The 20,272-nt window shown below is 40.3% G+C and overlaps 1 protein-coding gene across 14 annotated transcripts in view; it reads right to left on the reverse strand.

Annotated features, from left to right (window-relative positions):
• Positions 1-20,272, reverse strand: part of ANK2 (ankyrin 2) — a gene marked incomplete at its 3' end in the record, with an annotated part of 316,224 nt that overhangs the window by 188,452 nt on the left and 107,500 nt on the right. For 4 of the 14 annotated variants that reach the window (XM_083756188.1, XM_083756179.1, XM_083756172.1 and 1 more), the window contains exon 1: positions 12,229-12,416. The exons of 6 other annotated variants lie outside the window; for them this stretch is intronic. In XM_083756188.1, coding sequence (XP_083612314.1) covers positions 12,229-12,312 — 84 coding nt within the window. In that variant the 5' untranslated portion in view covers positions 12,313-12,416. Of the gene's footprint in view, positions 1-12,228; positions 12,418-20,272 lie in introns of those variants that run through there. 4 more of the 14 variants (XM_083756167.1, XM_083756161.1, XM_083756200.1 and 1 more) reach the window with 2 other exon arrangements.

The following is a 20,272-nucleotide window of genomic DNA, read 5'->3' on the forward strand; positions in this document are numbered from 1 at the left end:
CATATGAAGGAATTGATATGACAACATGCGGTTTCTTCTAGAACACATTCAGTATAACAACTATGCTTGGCACATTTGTGGTGAACTGAAAGTAATTGCACTTCTCATTAGTTTACAACTGATATACAGGTAATGCTGTTGTTTTATTTGTGAGTGGGACAGTCGAGCTCAAGTCAGTCCCACCATGCTTGTGGATTTCTGCAGGAAATTAGTAAGGGATGCTCCAGAAACATAAGACATGAAACATCCGTTAAATTTTAGGTGTGTTCATAATTTAATAAACACTCCTATTCACTTGGATTATTTATTTATTTTTTGCATTGTTTACTTTAAAAATGATTTCTGTAGCACAATATTGGTGGGAGATAGATAAAATTAAAAGTAATTTCCAAGTTCAGCAATCTATTTTGTATAAGACACACTATACTTTTTTCATGTCACAATATTTGTGTTTTTTGTCACACAGTGTAACATCTGAATATCTTTGTGAACTCTAAATACAAGCTACATTGAAACATACGACTGAAATGTAAACAGCTTATAATAGTACATTATATGAATTCATAAATACAAAGGTATGCCATTGTTGTTGTTGTTGTTGTTACTTCCGAAGAATCATTTACCCTCTCAAATACTAAATGTTGTATTTTAGTTTAGTGAATCAAATGAACGGAGTTTGTAGGTGAATTCCACAACTGGCACAAAATCTGAACAGATGCTGACTGGGAGAGAATTCATGGAATGAGACCAAAACCTAGCGCATTGCAGTAAGTTCCAGGCCTATTCCAAAAATGACCAAAGATGTTCAGAACAGCAGTTCATATCCAACAATCATACATAAATAGCATGCATATGTGGTTATTTACGTTGTTTGTTCAGGGTCTTATCATTTGGATACAGTGCCACTTGCTGACCCGTCTCTCTGGCAAAATGAAGGGGGGGAAATCTCCATAGGAGTTTGCAGTTTATATATTATAGCCCAGGAATAGCTTGCAATGTAAACAGGTCTCATCCATAGCACAACTCCTCACGTTTCACACAAATGTGAAAGTGGCCACTTTGCTCCATGGCTTTTAGACTTGAATTGAGACATTAGCAAGAAGCAGCTCCTCCTTTCCACTGGGCCTGGGTCTGTCACTGTGAATTATTCTAAACAGACAACTTATTCTTTCTAAAGTAGGAACCTGTCCAACACTGACTATAGCCAAAAAAACTGACATCAGTCCTATCTGTTGACCTTTTCCACATGGGAAGCGATTGCTTCCACAATTCCTGCACTGCCCTCAAATTTCCTATGGCAGTTCCAAGTGCGGTCCAGCCCTATACTGAAGGAGTGGACATTGCATATCCCATAAAGTATCCTGGTGCTCTTGCATTCATGATGCTGAATAGGAGGTCTGTGTTCTCTAAGTGGAGCATTATATCTCTGATGAAGCACTGACATTTAGACTAGGAACAGAATGTGTTTCTTATCTTTGCTTGTGTTCTCGCTCAACTTGGGAAGGCGGCAGTCACCACAGTGCCATCAACTGGAGTAAACTGTTCTAAACTTAATGGAAATGCCAACTCACAAAACGTATTTCCTCAATGTTTCAAATGTCATGAGCAAGACTAAGAATCAACGCTGTACTAAAGACTATTGACATTATTCCAATGCTCTGATTTCTAGTCACTCATAAAATCTCATTTTAGCATGATATAATATATAAAATGTTGCCATAATGTGGACATTTATTCAGTGGTTTTAAAGACAGACTTTTGAATCCTATAAGCACTTAAACAGCATGAATTAACTTCCCTAATCAGTCTTATAGGATTCAAACACAGGGATACACCAACTTCTAAATAATAAAAAAAACACTTTCCTAGAATTAGGTAAAGGTAAAGGTACCCCTGCCTGTATGGGCCAGTCGTGTCCGACTCTAGGGTTGTGCGCCCATCTCACTTAAGAGGCCGGGGGCCAGCGCTGTCCGGAGACACTTCCGGGTCACATGGCCAGCGTGACGAAGCTGCTCTGGCGAGCCAGCACCAGCGCAGCACACGGAAACACCGTTTACCTTCCCGCTATAAAGCAGTACCTATTTATCTACTTGCACTTGGGGGTGCTTTCGAACTGCTAGGTGGGCAGGAGCTGGGACCGAAAAACGGGAGCTCACCCCGCCGTGGGGATTCGAACCGCCAACCATGCGATCGGCTAGCCCTAGGCACTGAGGTTTTACCCACAGCGCCACCCGCGTCCCTCTTCCTAGAATTACTACAGGAAATAAATGAAGGCTGCAGAAGACAACCTTACACAATGACTAACAGAGCAATCCAAGCCCCTTAGCCACTGGACTGGAGAGGAGAGATATGAAAAGAGGTGTCCTACACAACTTCATGAGGCTCTGCAACCATGCCACTCCAAACTGCACCTGCCTGAACTGGAGTGGGGCAGAAACTTCTGCTGTTGGTATTCCCACTTGCAGTAGCCACAGTAGTATACTCCCAAAACAGAGCATATGAGGACTAGAGAAGAAGCAGACTTGGGCTGGTTCCCTTCAGCCAGTCCAGCTACTAGCAGGTTCTGAGTTTGAGCTGCAGCAGGCAAAGCAAGAAAAGAGTATACGCTTGCCACCCAGCTTTTCTACTCTGATTCATGGCACTCACTGACAGGGGCTCCAGATAGAGCAAGGGCTTTGCCACTTCATAAAGTCCAGTGCTGCTCACCAGGGGTTTGGGGTGCTTTGAAAATTTTAAAAGCTAAATGAAATGCAGAAGGAATAACACATGATCCAGTCAAGATTAGGTATGTCCCAAAAATCACTAGAGCCCAAGAACCCAGGCAAAAAATAATGGAGCCTAGCTCAGCTAAATAGTGTTTATTAATAAACTGCATGATATTTTGCATCCTTATTTCAAGAGAATATTAAAATACAGTGGTACCTCAGGTTACGAACTTAATTCGTTCCGGAGGTCCGTTCTTAACCTGAAACTGTTCTTAACCTGAGGTACCACTTTAGCTAATGGGGCATCCCGCTGTCGCCGCGCCGCCATTGCGCAATTTCTGTTCTCATCCTGAAGCAAAGTTCTTAACCCGAGATACTATTTCTGGGTTAGCGGAGTCTGTAACCTGAAGCGTCTGTAACCTGAAGCATCTGTAACCCGAGGTACCACTGTACTTTGTGTGTGGCTACAGTAGCTGTCTGTACTTCAGCAATCACCAGTCATAAAAGTGATGTTATACTATATCCAATATTCTTTTGTGCTGTTTTTGGTTTTTCTGTGTCATTACTGTATATTGTCTTTTGGGCTGTGCTAAACCCCGATCCATTGATTCATCATCACCAGCTCAAATTCCCATGAAATGCACATAGTTCAGATGCAATTTAAATTTTAAGCTGCTGCCATGCTATCCATAGATATGATTATCATGTTTCATAAGGTTTTACTAAAGACAGGACCAGGCGTTATGTTAAATTAACAAGGCTGATTTGAATTTATACAAAGCACATCACAAGAAGATCCTTTTGGTTTTGTCGAAGTCACAGCCGCTACTTTTTCCAATCGATTTGTGCCCACATGGCTAGTTTTGTCAAAGCTTCCAGCTTGTGATTGGACACACCCTGGTTCAGGCCATGGATTTTCAGGACACAACAGTAGCAATCTGGACATACAATGAGACACCTACAAAGCTGGCTTAACACATGTAAATGCACAGAAAAGGATAGTTCCTGTTGTCCTTATCATGACGGGGAAATGAAGTTCACACACACTGAGCAGTAGGAACAGATGGGGGGGGGGGAGAGTAAATGTAAGCTGGCATTACACTCTTCCCTACTTATGATGTGGTCATTAGCACCATGTAAACCTCTCCTTTATGTTAAAAATCATCAAAATGGAATGAGTTAAAATTCTAAAAGTCCAGCATATCTATACATATCAGCCCCTACTCTATACAATTCAGTCCATAAGGAGCATCTGCTATTCTGACCTCACCTTCTTCTGCTACTGGCCACAGATTCTCAGACTCTGCAGTATCTCTTTAATTAATCACCCTGCCCCCAGCTTCTCAGCATACTGAGCTTGAAAAATGAGGACTCCTAAAATTGTAGAGTTGAGTCCTCCAGGCTAAGCCCATACCACGAAGAAGACACCTTGTCCCTAAAGCATCTCAACACCTGTTCAAGCAGTAAATTATCTCCCCTAGAGTGTCTGCAGTCCCTCTCAATTTTATTTTTTTCTTATATCTATTTTGTCCATACACACACATACACAAAATTTCATGACGATGTAATCATTCTTTTCACTCATCAGCAAAAGCGCATTAACCTTGAAAGAATCTACATGACCCTGTGCCTTTTCTGCTCTTAATTCTCATTGTTCCATCATTTTTCCAAAAAAAAAGGCTCAATAAATAATACTACTTAATTATAAATATTATTTTAACTTACATTTTAGCTTAAAATGAATACAAATAACATTAAATAGCAGGAGCAGAAAATGTGTAAAATAGCACAGGCTAAATAAAACAAACCGGAGTCAAATGTCTGCTAGATTAAAGGTGTTTTTCCTGCTGTTATAGATTCTGAATAATCTTTAAGTAAAGGTAAAGGTAAAGGTACCCCTGCCCGTACGGGCCAGTCTTGCCAGACTCTGGGGTTGTGCGCCCATCTCACTCAAGAGGCTGGGGGCCAGCGCTGTCCGGAGACACTTCCGGGTCACGTGGCCAGCGTGACATCACTGCTCTGGCCAGAGCCAGAGCCAGAGCCGCACACGGAAACGCCGTTTACCTTCCCGCTGGTAAGTGGTCCCTATTTATCTACTTGCACCCGGAGGTGCTTTCGAACTGCTAGGTTGGCAGGCGCTGGGACCGAACGACGGGAGCGCACCCCGCTGCAGGGATTCGAACCGCCGACCTTTCCATCGGCAAGCCCTAGGCGCTGAGGCTTTAACCCACAGCGCCACCTGTATCCCTTTAAGTACAGCCCTACAAAGAGTGCATTGCAGTAGCTGAGCTGAATAAACAATTGGGGTGTGTATAATAATTGCCAGATTCTTGTTATATTCATCATTATATTCATCATTTCCTCTCTTTTTCACAAATTAGTTGTTTAATTGTTTATTGTAATGTATTTCCAGGTATGGAAATCAAAATGCCAAGATTGCCTTTCCCTCCATCTTTTGCTCTTGAGATAATACCAAGATTACCTTTTCTCTCTCTCTCTCTCTCTCTTTGGGGATTATCACCCTGCATTTCTACTCCCTCCCTTATTAAGATAGGCTTCATATTAGCTTTCTGGGATCACATCAGTTTTCCATGAGTTCTTTCTTATATTCAATGGCATATGGCTCCAAGATAACCATCTTTAATTATTACAGCCACTTCTCAGTCACGTCTGAACTATTGCAGTGCGAAAACCATTGGCAAGCAGCTTGACCAACAGTATCTGCTCCCCGTTACAACTACGTTTTCAGTCCTATGTTTTCCAAACACAATGATCCTATACTGAGGAGAGGCAACCAATGACATTCCAAAACCAAGATGCTGCTTAAAATGCAGGCATTGAAACAATCACATGGTTCAATCTCTTGCTTAAATATGCCACAATTGCTCACAAACTGAGGAACGCACAAACATCTGAGGGTTTGGAGGCTGGCTAATTGCAAAGTACTTTAGGAGAATTAGATAAAATTCACTGAAGCCTAAAGTAATTATTCTCAACACTTGGTCACTGTTCTATTTTCACTTAAACAAAATACTCCTCTCAGAGGCACAAGGCAGATGATCTGAGGAGATAGTTTTCTCTCCTTTCATACACATGACACACCCTGAACCACTCTGGCTAGCTAGAACCAGCAGGTGGAACAATATGTTATGTACAAAGAAAGTGACATCTTGTAGCACCTCCAGTGTAACTATTTTAGATTGTGGCATTAATAAATATTTTATTGCACCACGGCTGTTTATCCCAGTAGGTATATTAACCATTATAATAACTATAATAACTATTTTAGTCAGTATATAGGTAACAAAACTCTGGGATACAGTACCTCTGCCTTGTGAAAATGTATTCCTGTAATGCACAATAGCATATATGCACTGCTGTGGCATTTTTAGGTACAATAGCCATTCTTTTATCTGCAGGACTGCATGCAACATAATATCAAAGGGATGGGATTTTGGTTGTAGCAAGAGGGGAAACTAGAAGCACCAAAGTATCAAACCTGTTTGGATAGTATACATTGTAATACTGTACAATATACTGACTGAATATATTGACCCAACTGAATGGCCCAATTGAGCTATTTCATGCCTTTCCCGAAATTATACAACTGTGAGCACATTGGCAAGCCTTTAGGACCTGAGGGACCCTAGTTCTTCAAAGACCCAGGTGTAACTTTTAAAAAGCCAGTAATTACTACCTGCACTGTAGATCAACCTATTTGAAACATGAAATGAGTGGCTAAGTTTATTGTACCAGCCTATCAGGTTTTAAAGTGTTCAGTCAGGGCCAGCCAACTCAAAGGCCATTGGTGGGTTACATCCTATGTTAATTCTCTCCTGGTGGGCTTGCTCAGTGGCACTGTTCCTCTAGTGATCACTGGGTGGCCGTCATTTCAGTTGCTCACAATGCCTCAGATAAAGCCTTGCTCTGAGGCATTGTTGGAAATTAAAAATAGCAACCACCTGGCCCTCCGCTGCTGAGCACCAGGAAATAAAATGTAAAAGCTGATCAGTGCCATGAGTTGATGGCAGAACTGAGTTCTTCACATTATGTTATCAGAACACAACAACAAGGGGCTGTAACACTCAAACTTTTTGCCTTTGTACCCTTTGCAAACAGTATCATTTTGTAACTAATCTCACTTAGCAAGTGTGGACCTCCCAACTCCCGAGAACTTGCGTACTAGGAATCCCTTGAAAATGTGTGGTTCACCTATTTGGACTATGTGGTCATGGACCTCTTTTCCCCAGCCAACGTACTCATCTCTCCTGACCTCTGCCTATTCTCTTTCCTATGGCTTAAAGATGAAAAAAGAAATTCAATCTCCCAATACCGTGTTGTATGCTATACTACCCTGAACCCAGAAACATCATAAGATGGAAGGCCAGGCAAAAGCCAATGCACAATTTGGCTTAAGTGTCCTTTAAATGTTTGGGTACTTAAACCTGAACCCCTAATGAAATGCTGTTATACTTTCTTTCATTTTCCTCCTTTGCATAACTCTTGCAGAATGAAGATTTAATAATGCAAGGCTTGTGATTCTATTTCATTGTATTTGCTTATTCAGATTTATAGCAAGCCCTTTCATATGCTGCTCTTTATTATTCTACCGCTTCTCCTTCACCCAGGAGGATATGGTCCCGCTTAAAGCTTGCATTGTGTTTAGATTGGTGGAAATGACATACATTGGCCACCCCCCTTGAACTAACCCTTGGAGACGGGGTTGTCTGGTGAAGTAAATGAGGTCCAGAAAGCTAGTCAAGCAAAGCATAGTGTTAACAGCTACTGCCTGATTTGAAGAAACCTAGTGTTGTGGAAAAAAATATTTGAAGCTGTCCAGAGGGCAATTAAAACCAAAAGTAACATAACAATGCTACTCAATTCAGAAGGTAGACCAATAGTGGAAGTTTAGTACTCACTTTATAAACAAACTGGTCAATTGGCAAAACACTAATTCAAGGCAACTTGCTAAAATGGTGCATAAGCAATTATTTTTTTTAAAAAAAAATACACCAGTGTGCTCTAAAAAAAACAAAAAAAAACCACACAAACTGTTCCTGGAAACATTAATACTGTACTTAAATTTAGCCAACAAAACAAAGCATTCAAATTTTGGGACCCAACCCTAACAAGTGACAGGGGAGTGGAAGCGGGGGTGGCCAAGATAATGACAAACAATTAAGTTATTATCCAGCCCAAATTATTTTTTGAGAGAGCCTGCATCCTTAGGCATATTAATACAATACAAACTTGACTTGATAAATTAAAAAAAAAATTAAGAGTAGGTCAATATTATTCCCATATAAGCACTTGGATTCTGGAATGCCATTTTGTGGTTAATGTAGCAATAGCACATGTTAGCCTCTAGGGATAGTGTGATAAGTAGGTCTAATCCCAGGAAAGGAGACTGCGTAACTTATTTTTATCATAGGAAATAGAACTGCAACATTGGATTTGGTTTTTGTTTTTGTTTTTTACAAAACGTAGCTACTCCATTTGTTCATTATACAATAAATATTTTATGGTTCTTTAATAATACTAGGAGAAGAGAATGTTGTGTAGATGCATTCCTGGAAACTCTATTAATATTTTCCAGACGTTAAGGAAACTATGGAATTTCCAAACACTTTAATAGAAAGAAGAGTTATTTTTTTATGGCACTGATGTACTCAGCATTTCAGCTTGCAGCCAAGGATTTGAGCACACATTTTCCTTTACAATGTGTATTGTTTCTTTGCAGAAGCATAAAAGTTCTATGTAACATATACAAGGGGCCACCAATGCAGCTCCCAGAGGTTCCTGCTGCCTCCATCAGTGCCTCCTATGGTGCCCACTAAGGGTCACAGGTAAGTGTCCCCTCAAAACTCCACAACGCATAAATAAGGGAGTATTTGTTCTTCCTCCTCAGTTCCTGACTCAGTCTCTTCCATATTGAACATGCCTGCACTGGGTGCCAGGACAGGAACCCCAGCCCCTAATCTGTTCTGAAAGGTGCATAGAATTTTGATCTGTGAGCATGGCAGTGGCTGGTATGGGTGCCTTTTTCTTTTGATGGGTTGGCTGGTGGGTGAGACATGGGCTGATATGATTTAAGGCAGCTTCATAGGTTCTTATGAGAAGCTACTCAAACCAAGGGAACTGATTCCATTGGCAATTCCTTCTGATTATACATTTTTAGATCAAGATGCCAGGAATTTTTATTGCTATGCCTACGAAGACATCAACGCACCTAGAAATTTATTGCCAAAATTTCCTTCATTTTGTGTTCTTTGCATTCTTGAGAGAAGCGTCACCTCCAGGCTCAAGGTCCTTTCTATCAAACTTATGCTGGGGCTACTGTTAATGGTAATTTTAAGAGATCTGATACAAAAGCAAGGAGTTGTTTTGTCAGCGTATTTGGATACAACTTTAATTACTCCTCTGGGAATTCATTTTGATGACAAAAGAACAGAATATATTAGAACAGGCAAGTTAAGCTGAGTTTAAACTGAGAAATAGATCCATATATGTCAACAATGAATTAATAATGAAAATGAAAAGATCACTTAATCATTACAGTTCTTTAAGGACCTTAAACCTTGTCTGTTTAAGGACCACCCTAATCTAACTGCAGCTGTCCTTAAAACCTGTGTTATAGGAACATGGAATCCTGCCTTATACTAGGACTATCTGGTCCATCTAGCTCAACAGTGTCTGCCCTTACTGGCAAAAGGTCTCTGGGATTTTAGGCAAGAGCCACTCCCAGAGATTGGGAGTTGAACCTGTGACCCTCTGCATGCAAAGCAGCAGTTCCACAAGAATCTGCCCTACTCGTGATCTTCTCTGGTTCCTAATCATATGGGGAGCCTCCTCCATGAGTAGAAAAGGCACCCTGCTACAGAAATCCCATCAGCATTCAGGAAAGCCAGCACCAGGTGTATGGTGACAGGCTAAAGGTGAGCCCCAGAAGACTTTTTCTACTTGGCTATCATCATTCTTATTTGACTTTCTTAGCCATAAATGCCCAGGGTGAGTTACGACAATATAAAAACACAAGATTAAAATCAGTACAAACAATTTACATTCTGAAGAAGAGAATGGGTCCTAAAAATATATAGGTGGCATGCAATTAAGTTTTACTCAGAGTAGACACATTCAGAGTAAAACTTAGTTGTGGATCGCCTTATGTATCTCAGGTGTCAAAGGCCAGGGTAATGGGCATCTTCAGCATATGGCAGACTCTATACAATGGAAGTGTCAGGCATGCCTCTGTGAGAACGGAATGCTATAGCTTAGGAGCTGCCATAGACAATGCCCTGTCTCCCAGAGGTGCCAGTTTAGGAGGGCGAAGGCAGGTGGCAATGTCACACGTGTGATGTCCTGGCATCTTGCACACAACACCAGGATGTCGGGAGGAGCCTAGGGCAGAGTTGAACATGGCAGCCTTGTGGCCTCAATGGCCAGTGGCTCCTCCTCCACCTCCCCTTGGTGCCACCACCAGCAGGAGACTGCTTTGACCTGTGGAGGGGAAGGAGCCAGACACTAGAGCCAAGCCACAGTCAGCTCTTTGACTCACTTCTGTGTCTTCTGAACGTGGAGGAGGGGGGTGCTGGCCCTCAGCCTGAAAGTATAGGAGGGGTCCAAAAGGGCATGGTCCCCAAGAGCTGGCACCCCTGCCCTCCCATATGCCACCAGCCCCTCCAAACTTTGGAGGAAGATGGAAATACTAAGAAAGCTCCCTCTGTCAATCTTAACTCCCAAGAGGGTCTATAGGGAAGGAGGTGATCTTTCAGATTTTGGGGTCTGAAGGGGACTTAAGAAGATAAGGGAATTGGTTTCCATACAGATGGGATCGTTTTTGTGCAGGTACAGATTTATGTGCATTATACATGTATGGCCCTTTAATTTGGGACAAACAAAGGTAAATAGCTCTTCCCTTTTGCCTAGGTATGAAACTCAACCTAAATCAAACATTACACACTAAGGCAATGCACAGAAAAGTGGAGTCACCATGTTTTAACTTTTTATCAAAAAATTTCCGTCAGCTGGATCAGGACAGATCCTCACAGAGCAATCCTATACATTTCTTCAGAATTAATTCCTATTAAGTTCAATGGAGTTTACTCACTGGGTGCAGGATTTCAGCCTAAATTTATTAAAACATATACACACTACCAAAGAAAGATAATTCTCCATACTTCAAATACCTTTGGCAGGTCTGCTTTCTTTCATCTCTGTTGTATGGAACACATATTATCAAGTTTCTAAAAATACAGAGGCTTATCTTTTGGAAAGATATATTACAGCATCATGTAAATTCTACTCAAGTTTACAACAGATGACTGCAAGATGCATCGCTGAACATTTGCTGCATTTTCCCCCTTGGGCTACACAGCTTCTTACAAAGCATAGCAGCTCTTTCATTGCTTATCCCCAAGGATACCTAAGGACTAAGATATTTTTCACAGGCGCTACTCTTGTAGTAAGGTATTAAAAAGTGAGAAAAAGAGAAGGACAGACAGCATGATAATATTTCCATAAAAGTACGGTAATTTTTCAATGAGGGGTGGGGGGTGGGTTGCACGTGCATGTTTGCTCCCATATTTTAAATGAAACTGGTTTCAAAATAATTTCTTTTGAGGAAACTACTTCCAAGTGGGAAGATTGATTTTAAGACCTGGGGGTTCAAATCCTATGCATTCTGTCCTTGGAAAAGTAGGACTTACTTCTGAGTAAAAATGCATAGGGTTGCAGCTCAGAAAACCTTTAGAAAGCCTGGCCAAAAAGCTGGGTGTGGCTGTGTATTTTATGTTGCCCTCCATCGCTTTCACATTAGCAGCAGGGTATTGCAAGTATCTGGTTGCTACAGGCATCTGGGAAAAGGAAACTCAGGGTTGTTGTTGTTGGTTTTTGTAGTTTCACACCTTTCATTTGAATGAAAGAGAGAAATCTCAGCTAAAGGTAGTTAAAGGATATAAATCCCAATTCACACATCCACAAGAAATAAAGCCAGTGCCATGTCCACCTACACTATTCCTCTTGCAACAATCAAACAGTTTAATCTTTTTTTAAAGGAGGAATAGCATGCAATGAAACCAATACAGCAAGGCATAACAAAGTCAATAGTAATTCAACAAAACAGGCAGCTGTGTGTTTTTTAAAAGAGCCCTTCAGTCACTGTCCATTCGGATTAACATTAGGTTTGTCTACCATTTCAAGACACTCCAAAAAAGAAAAACCAAAGCATTTCCTTATCGCCAAATTACCTAGATATCAGCAGTGGATAACACATTCCTACTACAACCTTCACACCCTAGACATGTAGCTTCTACATACCACAATGCCTTAGTGACTACGACACTACTACTTCTTAATGTTTTCAGAATATCAAGCAAACAGTAACAGGCAATATGGTCTTCCACAGAGTAAACACAGAAAAGGTGATCCATACACCTTCATTCTTAAGACTTCAGAGGACTACTACTGTCTTACTGCTCCACACACACAACACATATACACATATTGCTATGTCCGTTTACATTACCTTCTTGGGTCTTTTCTTCCTCTGATTACTTCCATTATACTTCTCTCCACCATCACTCTTCTGAGCTGCTTCCTCATTCATCATTTTGAATAGTCTTCAATGCAAAGAGCGTTGCCATTAAACCCTCTCAAACACACAGAGCATTAGCAAATGTGTCACTTGCTGGAGAGGAGGAGGGGTGTGTGAGCAGGGAGGGGGAGGGTAGGACGGAGGAAAGAAGACGCAGGCACAGAGAGGGTGAGCGCGATGATGTTGCTATGGCAGCAGCTACCACAACTGTTTATCTGACTGCATTGTTAAATCTGATTTAACCAATTATCACAGAATCTTGGCTCTTTAACTGTAGAAAAACCCTTAAGCAGAATGCACAGAATCCGGAATAGAATTTAGGAAACAAGTACAATGACCTAGTTAGTATAAACACACACACACACACACGTTTTTTAGGATCTACCCTATACTTTTGACTGTAGATTGTTTTAACTGATGTTATTCTTGCATTTTTGTATTGATGTAGCTTGCCCTGAGACCCGAGAGTGAAGGATGGATGGGAAATTAATTTTATTAATTATTGTTATTACTATTATTATAGATGCTCAGATATCAGATATATATACAGTATCTGCTACACACACACACCTATCTGTATTATCTGCTCAGGAGTGCCTTGTTACAAATCTGTGAAATGTTAATTAGGTCACTGTACCAACTTCTGTCATTCCTGAAAAATATAATACATAAGGATTTGCTTTGTCTTCCTCCCATTTACTGACTGGTAAAAATCTTAGGCAATTTCCCCCAGTGTCACTGTGAAATACAGATTTTACTAAAATCAGTACAAAATGTGGATAATTATTTTGCTTTGGGCTTCCAAGTCTTTAGAAAGCAGACATTTCACAATTATAAGCTCTTCCCTTCCTCAAAGGAAAACAAATGACTATGGAAAACAGACCTTCCATTTTTCTCTGATTATTACTAGTTTATTGTTTTCATTGGTAAGTTTAATTAAAGCATGCACTGCACACAAGATGAGTGATTCCCTAAATGCTGCAATCTGACCCAATGCATATGGAAAAACCAGGACTGAAAAGTCCCCTTCTGTTGGAAGGCCTTTCCTTCAAGGAAGGCACACACCATTAGAACCTACGGATCTAACCTCCATGTATTTTCACAGCTTGATACAGGAGCTTCTTCTATACAAGGGAATTCTGAGGTGCAGATTGTGCTCCCATATTTGCAATAACGTTCCCATTGATTTCAGTGGTGAAGCCAGTTGGGAAACCCAGTTGACCAAAAATTCCATCTGTGTAGATGTCCAATGATGCGAAGTCTCTTTCTGTCTCTAACACACAAACACACACAGCATTTACAAGTCACTTTCTTCCACTACTTTTCCCACTCGAGCAGGTGTGGGGATGTCGTCACACAATGATTTATTTTCCCATGTTAATCTCTGAGTGACTGACATTTTAATTTATGCATGCACCATCAGCAGCACATGCGCAAAAGCTTCCTGAACTGATTACACCACAATGGAACCATGCCTTGCGTCTTCAAATTGCATAGAAGCTGGTTTGAGAAACAGCACATCCAAGAAAAGTATTTCTCAAAAAGCTACAAGGTACGGAGGGCACTGCATTTCCTCAGGGGTAACCTGTCAGGGGCCACAGACCTGTACTAGGTAGGTATGGAGTAAAGTCACACCTTAGTTATCTCCCCCCATCACTCACATGAAATTAGACTGTGATTGCAGACTAGCCACTCCTATTCTAGAATGTAATTATTTAGAGACAATTGGGTGGACAAAAACCAAATAAAGAATGTCATTCAGAAGGTTCTGTCTACTTCATGGTATCCATAACCATCATGTGATTAATATGATTTCTACAGAAAGTATTACAGAGCAATGATTGGCAAATGTGTGTCTTTGAAAGCAAAAACTAACTGAAACTGAAACTGTTATGGACCCCAATGCACATTGTTCAGAAAAGTCTATTGAACCTTCTGTGAGGCTTTCCAGACAACTAAAGTGGGAGAACAGGGCCAGAAAAGTTTCCCCCCCATGAACTTCTTAAATTAACATTATATTATAATGGTATTATAACGGTATTATAATGGTATTATAAGGAAGTCCTGGCATGTAATGATACTGAGTATTTAGTATTTGTTTTTGTCGTGTGTGGTTGACAATATTGCCTTTGGAAAAACCAAGCATATTCCTTGACAATTCATAAAAGGACTAAAATCTAAAAATCATATTCTGACAAACATTAAATGTACAGAGTAAAATTTGTACATATGGAAACTCACTGAAGTACATCACACTAATTAGCCTTAACTGCTGTTTCTTGTTTTACAAAAGCCAATGCATTAATCTTCATCAACAGCGTTATTTCTATGATACCATAAAGCAGCAAAGTCGAGGAAAATAGAAAACCAGACATTTAATGGCTGAACTACACCTATGGGACTACAAGAATGGTCAACTCTGCAGCCTTATTCAGCCCAGGTAACCTAAAATAAAACTGCAAGAAGATGTATGACTCAATTATCTCTCATTTGTCTTCAGCTGCCAGTCTGCCTGAGATTATAACAGTCAGCAGATGGCTCTGAGGCCCCAAGTGGGAAAGATTTGGTGGTCCCAGTGTTTGTTAAGGCAAAAGGAATTTTAAAAGAATATTACTACAATTAATTTGCTGATTTCAGTTTGTGGACCGCTGTCCATGTCTCTGAGTGCAAAGCATTTTCTGGCAAATTGCTGTACAAGCTGTCACACTTCATGCATGGGAGGCCCTTGGAAACCACAGGGTACGGAGATCAAGCTGTTAACTTGCTAATGGCACAATTCTCCATTGCTTTTACTCATCAGACTCCTATCATCTTCTAGTAATATGTCAGGACACAGCACAACTACAGAATGGGAGATCAATGCAGTTTCATCAAGTGAAACAGAGCAAAAGCTCTTGTCGCAGTTAATTTTCATCACTTGATTTTTAATTCATTTGATTTTTTCTTCTTTTTGTGCATGTAAATATTTCCATTTCTTTCTCTCCCTCCCTCCCTCATTCTCTCTCTCTCTCTCTCTCTCTCTCTCTCACACACACACACAGGGGTACGCGTACCCCTAAATATTTTGTGAATCTAAGTTTGGCCTCATTAAGGGGCAGTATTTCAATATGAGTAGGAAAATGAGAGTACCCCTAAACATTTTTTTTTCAGAATAAAAGCACTGGTCAGAACTTACCATGAATGCCTCCCTTGTTCTCTTTTAATGGCAATGGCACCCACCCGAGAGGTGCCAGAACTGAGTTCCCCTGGGGGGGAAAAGCCCTGCTGTTCCCCAAATTGTTTGACTTTGCTTCAAGACTTGGAACTTTGATTCAAGACTTAGAACATAAGAACAGCTGTGCTATATCAGGTCAAAGGCCCATCCTAGTTGCCCAACCAGATGCCTATGCAAAATATGCAAGCAGGACCTGAGTGCCACAGCACCTTTCCCTTTTGTAATTCCCAGAAAATGATATTTAGAGGCACAGTGCCTCCAACCATGGGGGACAGGAAAGAGCCATCATGGCTAGTAGCCATTATTGATAGCTTTCTCCTCCATGAATTTGGTCTAGTTCTTATTTAAAGCAACCAAAGTCAGGGGCAATTCACTTGAGGTGAATTCAAATTTTCAGGAATCTATATTTTTATTCAAACGTTGTTCATTAAAGCTCCACACTACAGGATTGAAGTAGATCAGATCAAAAACAGCTGCCATGATAGGATGCTGCACATGCAGTCAAATGCAGAAGCAACTGTTTTATTGATTTTGCTTCAAGGACACACTTACCTCTATTTTCATCTATGCTTGTGATTCACAATCCAGCACAGGATTAAGATGATGTTTATATATCACATAAACCAAAGACAAACCCGAGGAACTTATGATCCAGAACAATTAAATTAAACAAATTAAATCAGCAAATGTGACACCTTAATGAAAGGCACACCTGGTCCAATACTGGATTATAAATAGTAAAACAATTTCCATCTCTCATTGAGGCTGCAATCATAAACTCCCTTACCTGGGAGTAAGCCTCATTGCACCCAGTGGGGATTGCTTTCCAAGTAGACATATACAGGATTGCACCATTAGTTTTGAATCTTTTCTCCAAAATAACAATATTTCTTATTTATCAATACAATTATTTGAAGCAATACAGATGGTGTTGGTGGAGATGTGTTACACAAATGAACTATTTATATACCTATTAATCAGTTTATGCTTGAATAATGTATTTTTCAACTAGCCTGCCTGGCCTGCCTTTAGGTTAAATTGATTCCCTTAGTCATCAATGTGAACTATCCACTGATTCTGACTTTGTAATTAAATAGGCACACAACCACATGGAAAATATTGCATGGCTACTTCATCTACCAAGTGAGGCTTTATGCAAATTTGGCTTATTTCATATTTTATTGAAATGTCATTTCTTAAACTTTAGAAGGCACATTATGAAAATATCAGACTTCTGGTCACTGCTCCATTGAACCCAGACTACAATAGTTTTGTGTTCTGTTCTTTTAGGTGTCAGACTGCTGCTGTGATAGATGCTATCATGAAAAGAGCAGGCTCTTATGAATAAATGTAAATTTCACATCCTCAAAATTCACATAGCTACAATTTTGTTAATCACGTTGCACTGGATATTGGAAAGAATTCTCATCATATTAACTAATTCTTTTCCAGCTAATGAATTGTCTAGAATTATGGTCATCTGGGACTTCCATGAACTTCTCTTACCAAGAGAGTTCTGCTGGTTGCTTTGAACCAAACCCTGAGGCTGCAGCTGCCCAGGACTGATAAGAAAACAACAATTGAATAGTGCAAATCATGGAATGCCAGAGACCAACATTTTATCAGCAAATTAATCAAATAATCAGGCTGGGAGGAGAGTAAGCAGGATAAGACACTTGTTTTTAATTGCATCTTCAAGAAAATGGTGATTTAGATTATTTTGCTCCCAAAGGGGAGAAGCCCAAAGTGAGACTGTAAGGATCTAGGAAATCAGTACTTCTGCAAGCTATTATGTAAGAATCCCAGGAGCAATGCCCATGCTTTCAACAAGTACATTACAGGAAGAGTCAGTAATTGAGACACAGATAGGTAGGCAGGAATAAAAACTAATGCACAGTACACTACACACTGCTCTTGTTGAAGTTCCTTTACAGTAGAAGCTCTGTGAAAAGAAAGCTTGAGGAACAGTGAATCAAAAGTCAGATATTGCTGGTTGGTCTTTTAAAACCAGCTGGATTCCCTTATAATGTAAGGAGGAGTCCTGTGCTTTTCACAGTAGCCAAAAATATACAGTGGTAAAAAAAGGAAAAAAAGGGAAAAAAAGAAACAATATACAGTGGTACCTCGGGTTAAGAACTTAGTTCGTTCTGGAGATCCATTCTTAACCTGAAATTGTTCTTAACCTGAGGTACCACTTTAGCTAATGGGGCCTCCTGCTGCCACTGCGCTGCCACCACGCGATTTCTGTTCTCATCCTGAAGCAAAGTTCTTAACCCAAGGTACTATTTCTGGGTTAGAGGAGTCTGTAGCCTGAAGCGCCTGTAACCTGAAGCGTCTGTAACCCGAGGTACCACTGTAGTCAACAATATACTTTTAGGAATTCCAAAACCTAGGCATGCAGACAATCATCCATCTCCACTGTTGTTGTTGTTTAGTCGTTTAGTTGTATCCGACTCTTCGTGACCCCATGGACCAGAGCACGCCAGGCACTTCTGTCTTCCACTGCCTCCCGCAGTTTCGTCAGATTCATGTTTGTAGCTTCGAGAACACTGTCCAACCATCTCGTCCTCTGTTGCCCCCTTCTTCTTGTGCCCTCCATCTTTCCCAACATCAGGATCTTTTCCAGGGAGTCTTCTTTTCTCATGAGGTGGCCAAAGTATTGGAGCCGCAGCTTCACGATCTGTCCTTCCAATGAGCACTCAGGGCTGATTTCCTTAAGAATGGATGTGTTTGATCTTCTTGCAGTCCATGGGACTCTCAAGAGTCTCCTCCAGCACCATAATTCAAAAGCATCACTTCTTCAGCGATCAGCCTTCTTTATGGTCCAGCTCTCACTTCCATACATCACAACATCACTGGGAAAACCATGGCTTTAACTATACGGACCTTTGTCGGCATCTCCACTGTTACTCCTCAGCAACTGTCCTTCAACAGGGACCTTCTATATGGCTATCATGACTAGTAGGGAAATACAGACTCCATTAATGTTTTTAAAGTCATCTAAGTTAGTAGCCATTGGCAGCGAAGTCCATGCATTAATTCTGTTCGTGTGAAGAAATATCAATCACTCACCTTTTCTGACAATGTTTCTGAATTTAAACTCAATACTGGGTGATGGAAGACACCAGCAATTATGTTCTTTGTGATATTATTATTATTATTATTATTATTATTATTATTATTATTATTATTATTATTAGTGTTGTTAAATTTGTATACCCCTATACCTGCAGGTCTCGAGGAGGTTCACAGGATAAAAGCACACCATAAAAACACGAAATACACAATAAAAATAAAGACAAAAATAACCCAATAACCCTCCCCCAACACATTTTAAAAGGGTATTGGATGTAAATCAGCAAAAGGCCTGGTTAAAAAGGGATGTTTTTGCCCTGTGCGTAGAGGTGTATAGTGAAGGTACCAGGCGAATCTCCCTGGGGAGAGTATTCCACACATCCTGGATCAGCAACTAAACATAATAAGTTTGACCAAAGCCTAACTATCTGAGCATAGTATTTCCCATAGTGGTCAATATGATAATGGCTACTAGTCAGGGTGTTTATACAATACATCCAAATCAGAGGCAGCATATCTCTGAAACCAGTCTCTGAAGCACAACAACAGGAATGAGATAATATGCTCATGCTCATGTCCTGCTTCTGATTGGTCACTATGGGAAATAAGATGCTGGACGAGATAGGCCTTTTGTCTACAGAATGCTATAATGCTACAGAATGCACTCCCTACTGATATATGATGCATTAGAGGCCCCATCTGTATTGGCATTCTGCCGGCTTTTGAAGATGCATCTGTTCACAAAGGCTTTCCCTTGATCTTTCTGTCTAAATACCCTGTTTCAATTGCTGTATTTTGAATGATTTTATTGTGCAGTTTAATTGTGGATATTTATATTTTAATCTTTGTGTAACTGGCTTTTATATGCTGTAAATTACTTGGAAGTCTATTTTGATATTAAATAGTATGTAAATAAAAACAACAGCAACGTTCTCCAAGAATTTGTCCAATTGAGGTCTCAGTTGACAATGTAGGAGCAAGGCAGCAGGCCTTGAGATAATAAGCACTAAATACTCAATTATTTCACAACTCACTAGAGCTACAAAATCACCTTAATCCTTAGTTGTACCATATGTCACATACTCAGACCTCCAAAGCCTCAAGCTGGACCTCCCTTCCAGTGTGGCGATATTTGGTAACTGACTTGATGATTCATAAACTGTTTATTATAATGAGATTACATTTTAATTCAGTACATATTGCTAATTTACATCTATTACTAGCAATTCAAATGGAACAGAAGCACATCATATATGCTCTGAAATGAAAATAAATCAAATGTGAAGCCAAATTTTAAGTGGAATTTCAAGGCACATTTAAGTTTAAGATTTCACATAACCCTTCACTTAAGCATATTCCACCAACTGAAAAATATGTACATCTCTGTAGGAATGCCTCAAGATTGGGGAGCGGGGAACAGAGAAGAGAAGAGGGAAGTTTTGCTAGATAATGTTTTCATACTCATTTAAAAACACATATCACATTCAATTAAATTACAGTGGTACCTCGGGTTAAGAACTTAATTCGTTCTGAAGGTCCGTTCTTAACCTGAAACTGTTCTTAACCTGAGGTACCACTTTAGCTAATGGGGCCTCCCGCTGCCACTGCACTGCCACCACACAATTTCTGTTCTCATCCTGAAGCAAAGTTCTTAACCCAAGGTAATATTTCTGGGTTAGCGGAGTA

Source organism: Podarcis gaigeae, assembly GCF_964106915.1.
Source record: "Podarcis gaigeae genome assembly, chromosome: 9".
Taxonomy (NCBI): domain Eukaryota; kingdom Metazoa; phylum Chordata; class Lepidosauria; order Squamata; family Lacertidae; genus Podarcis; species Podarcis gaigeae.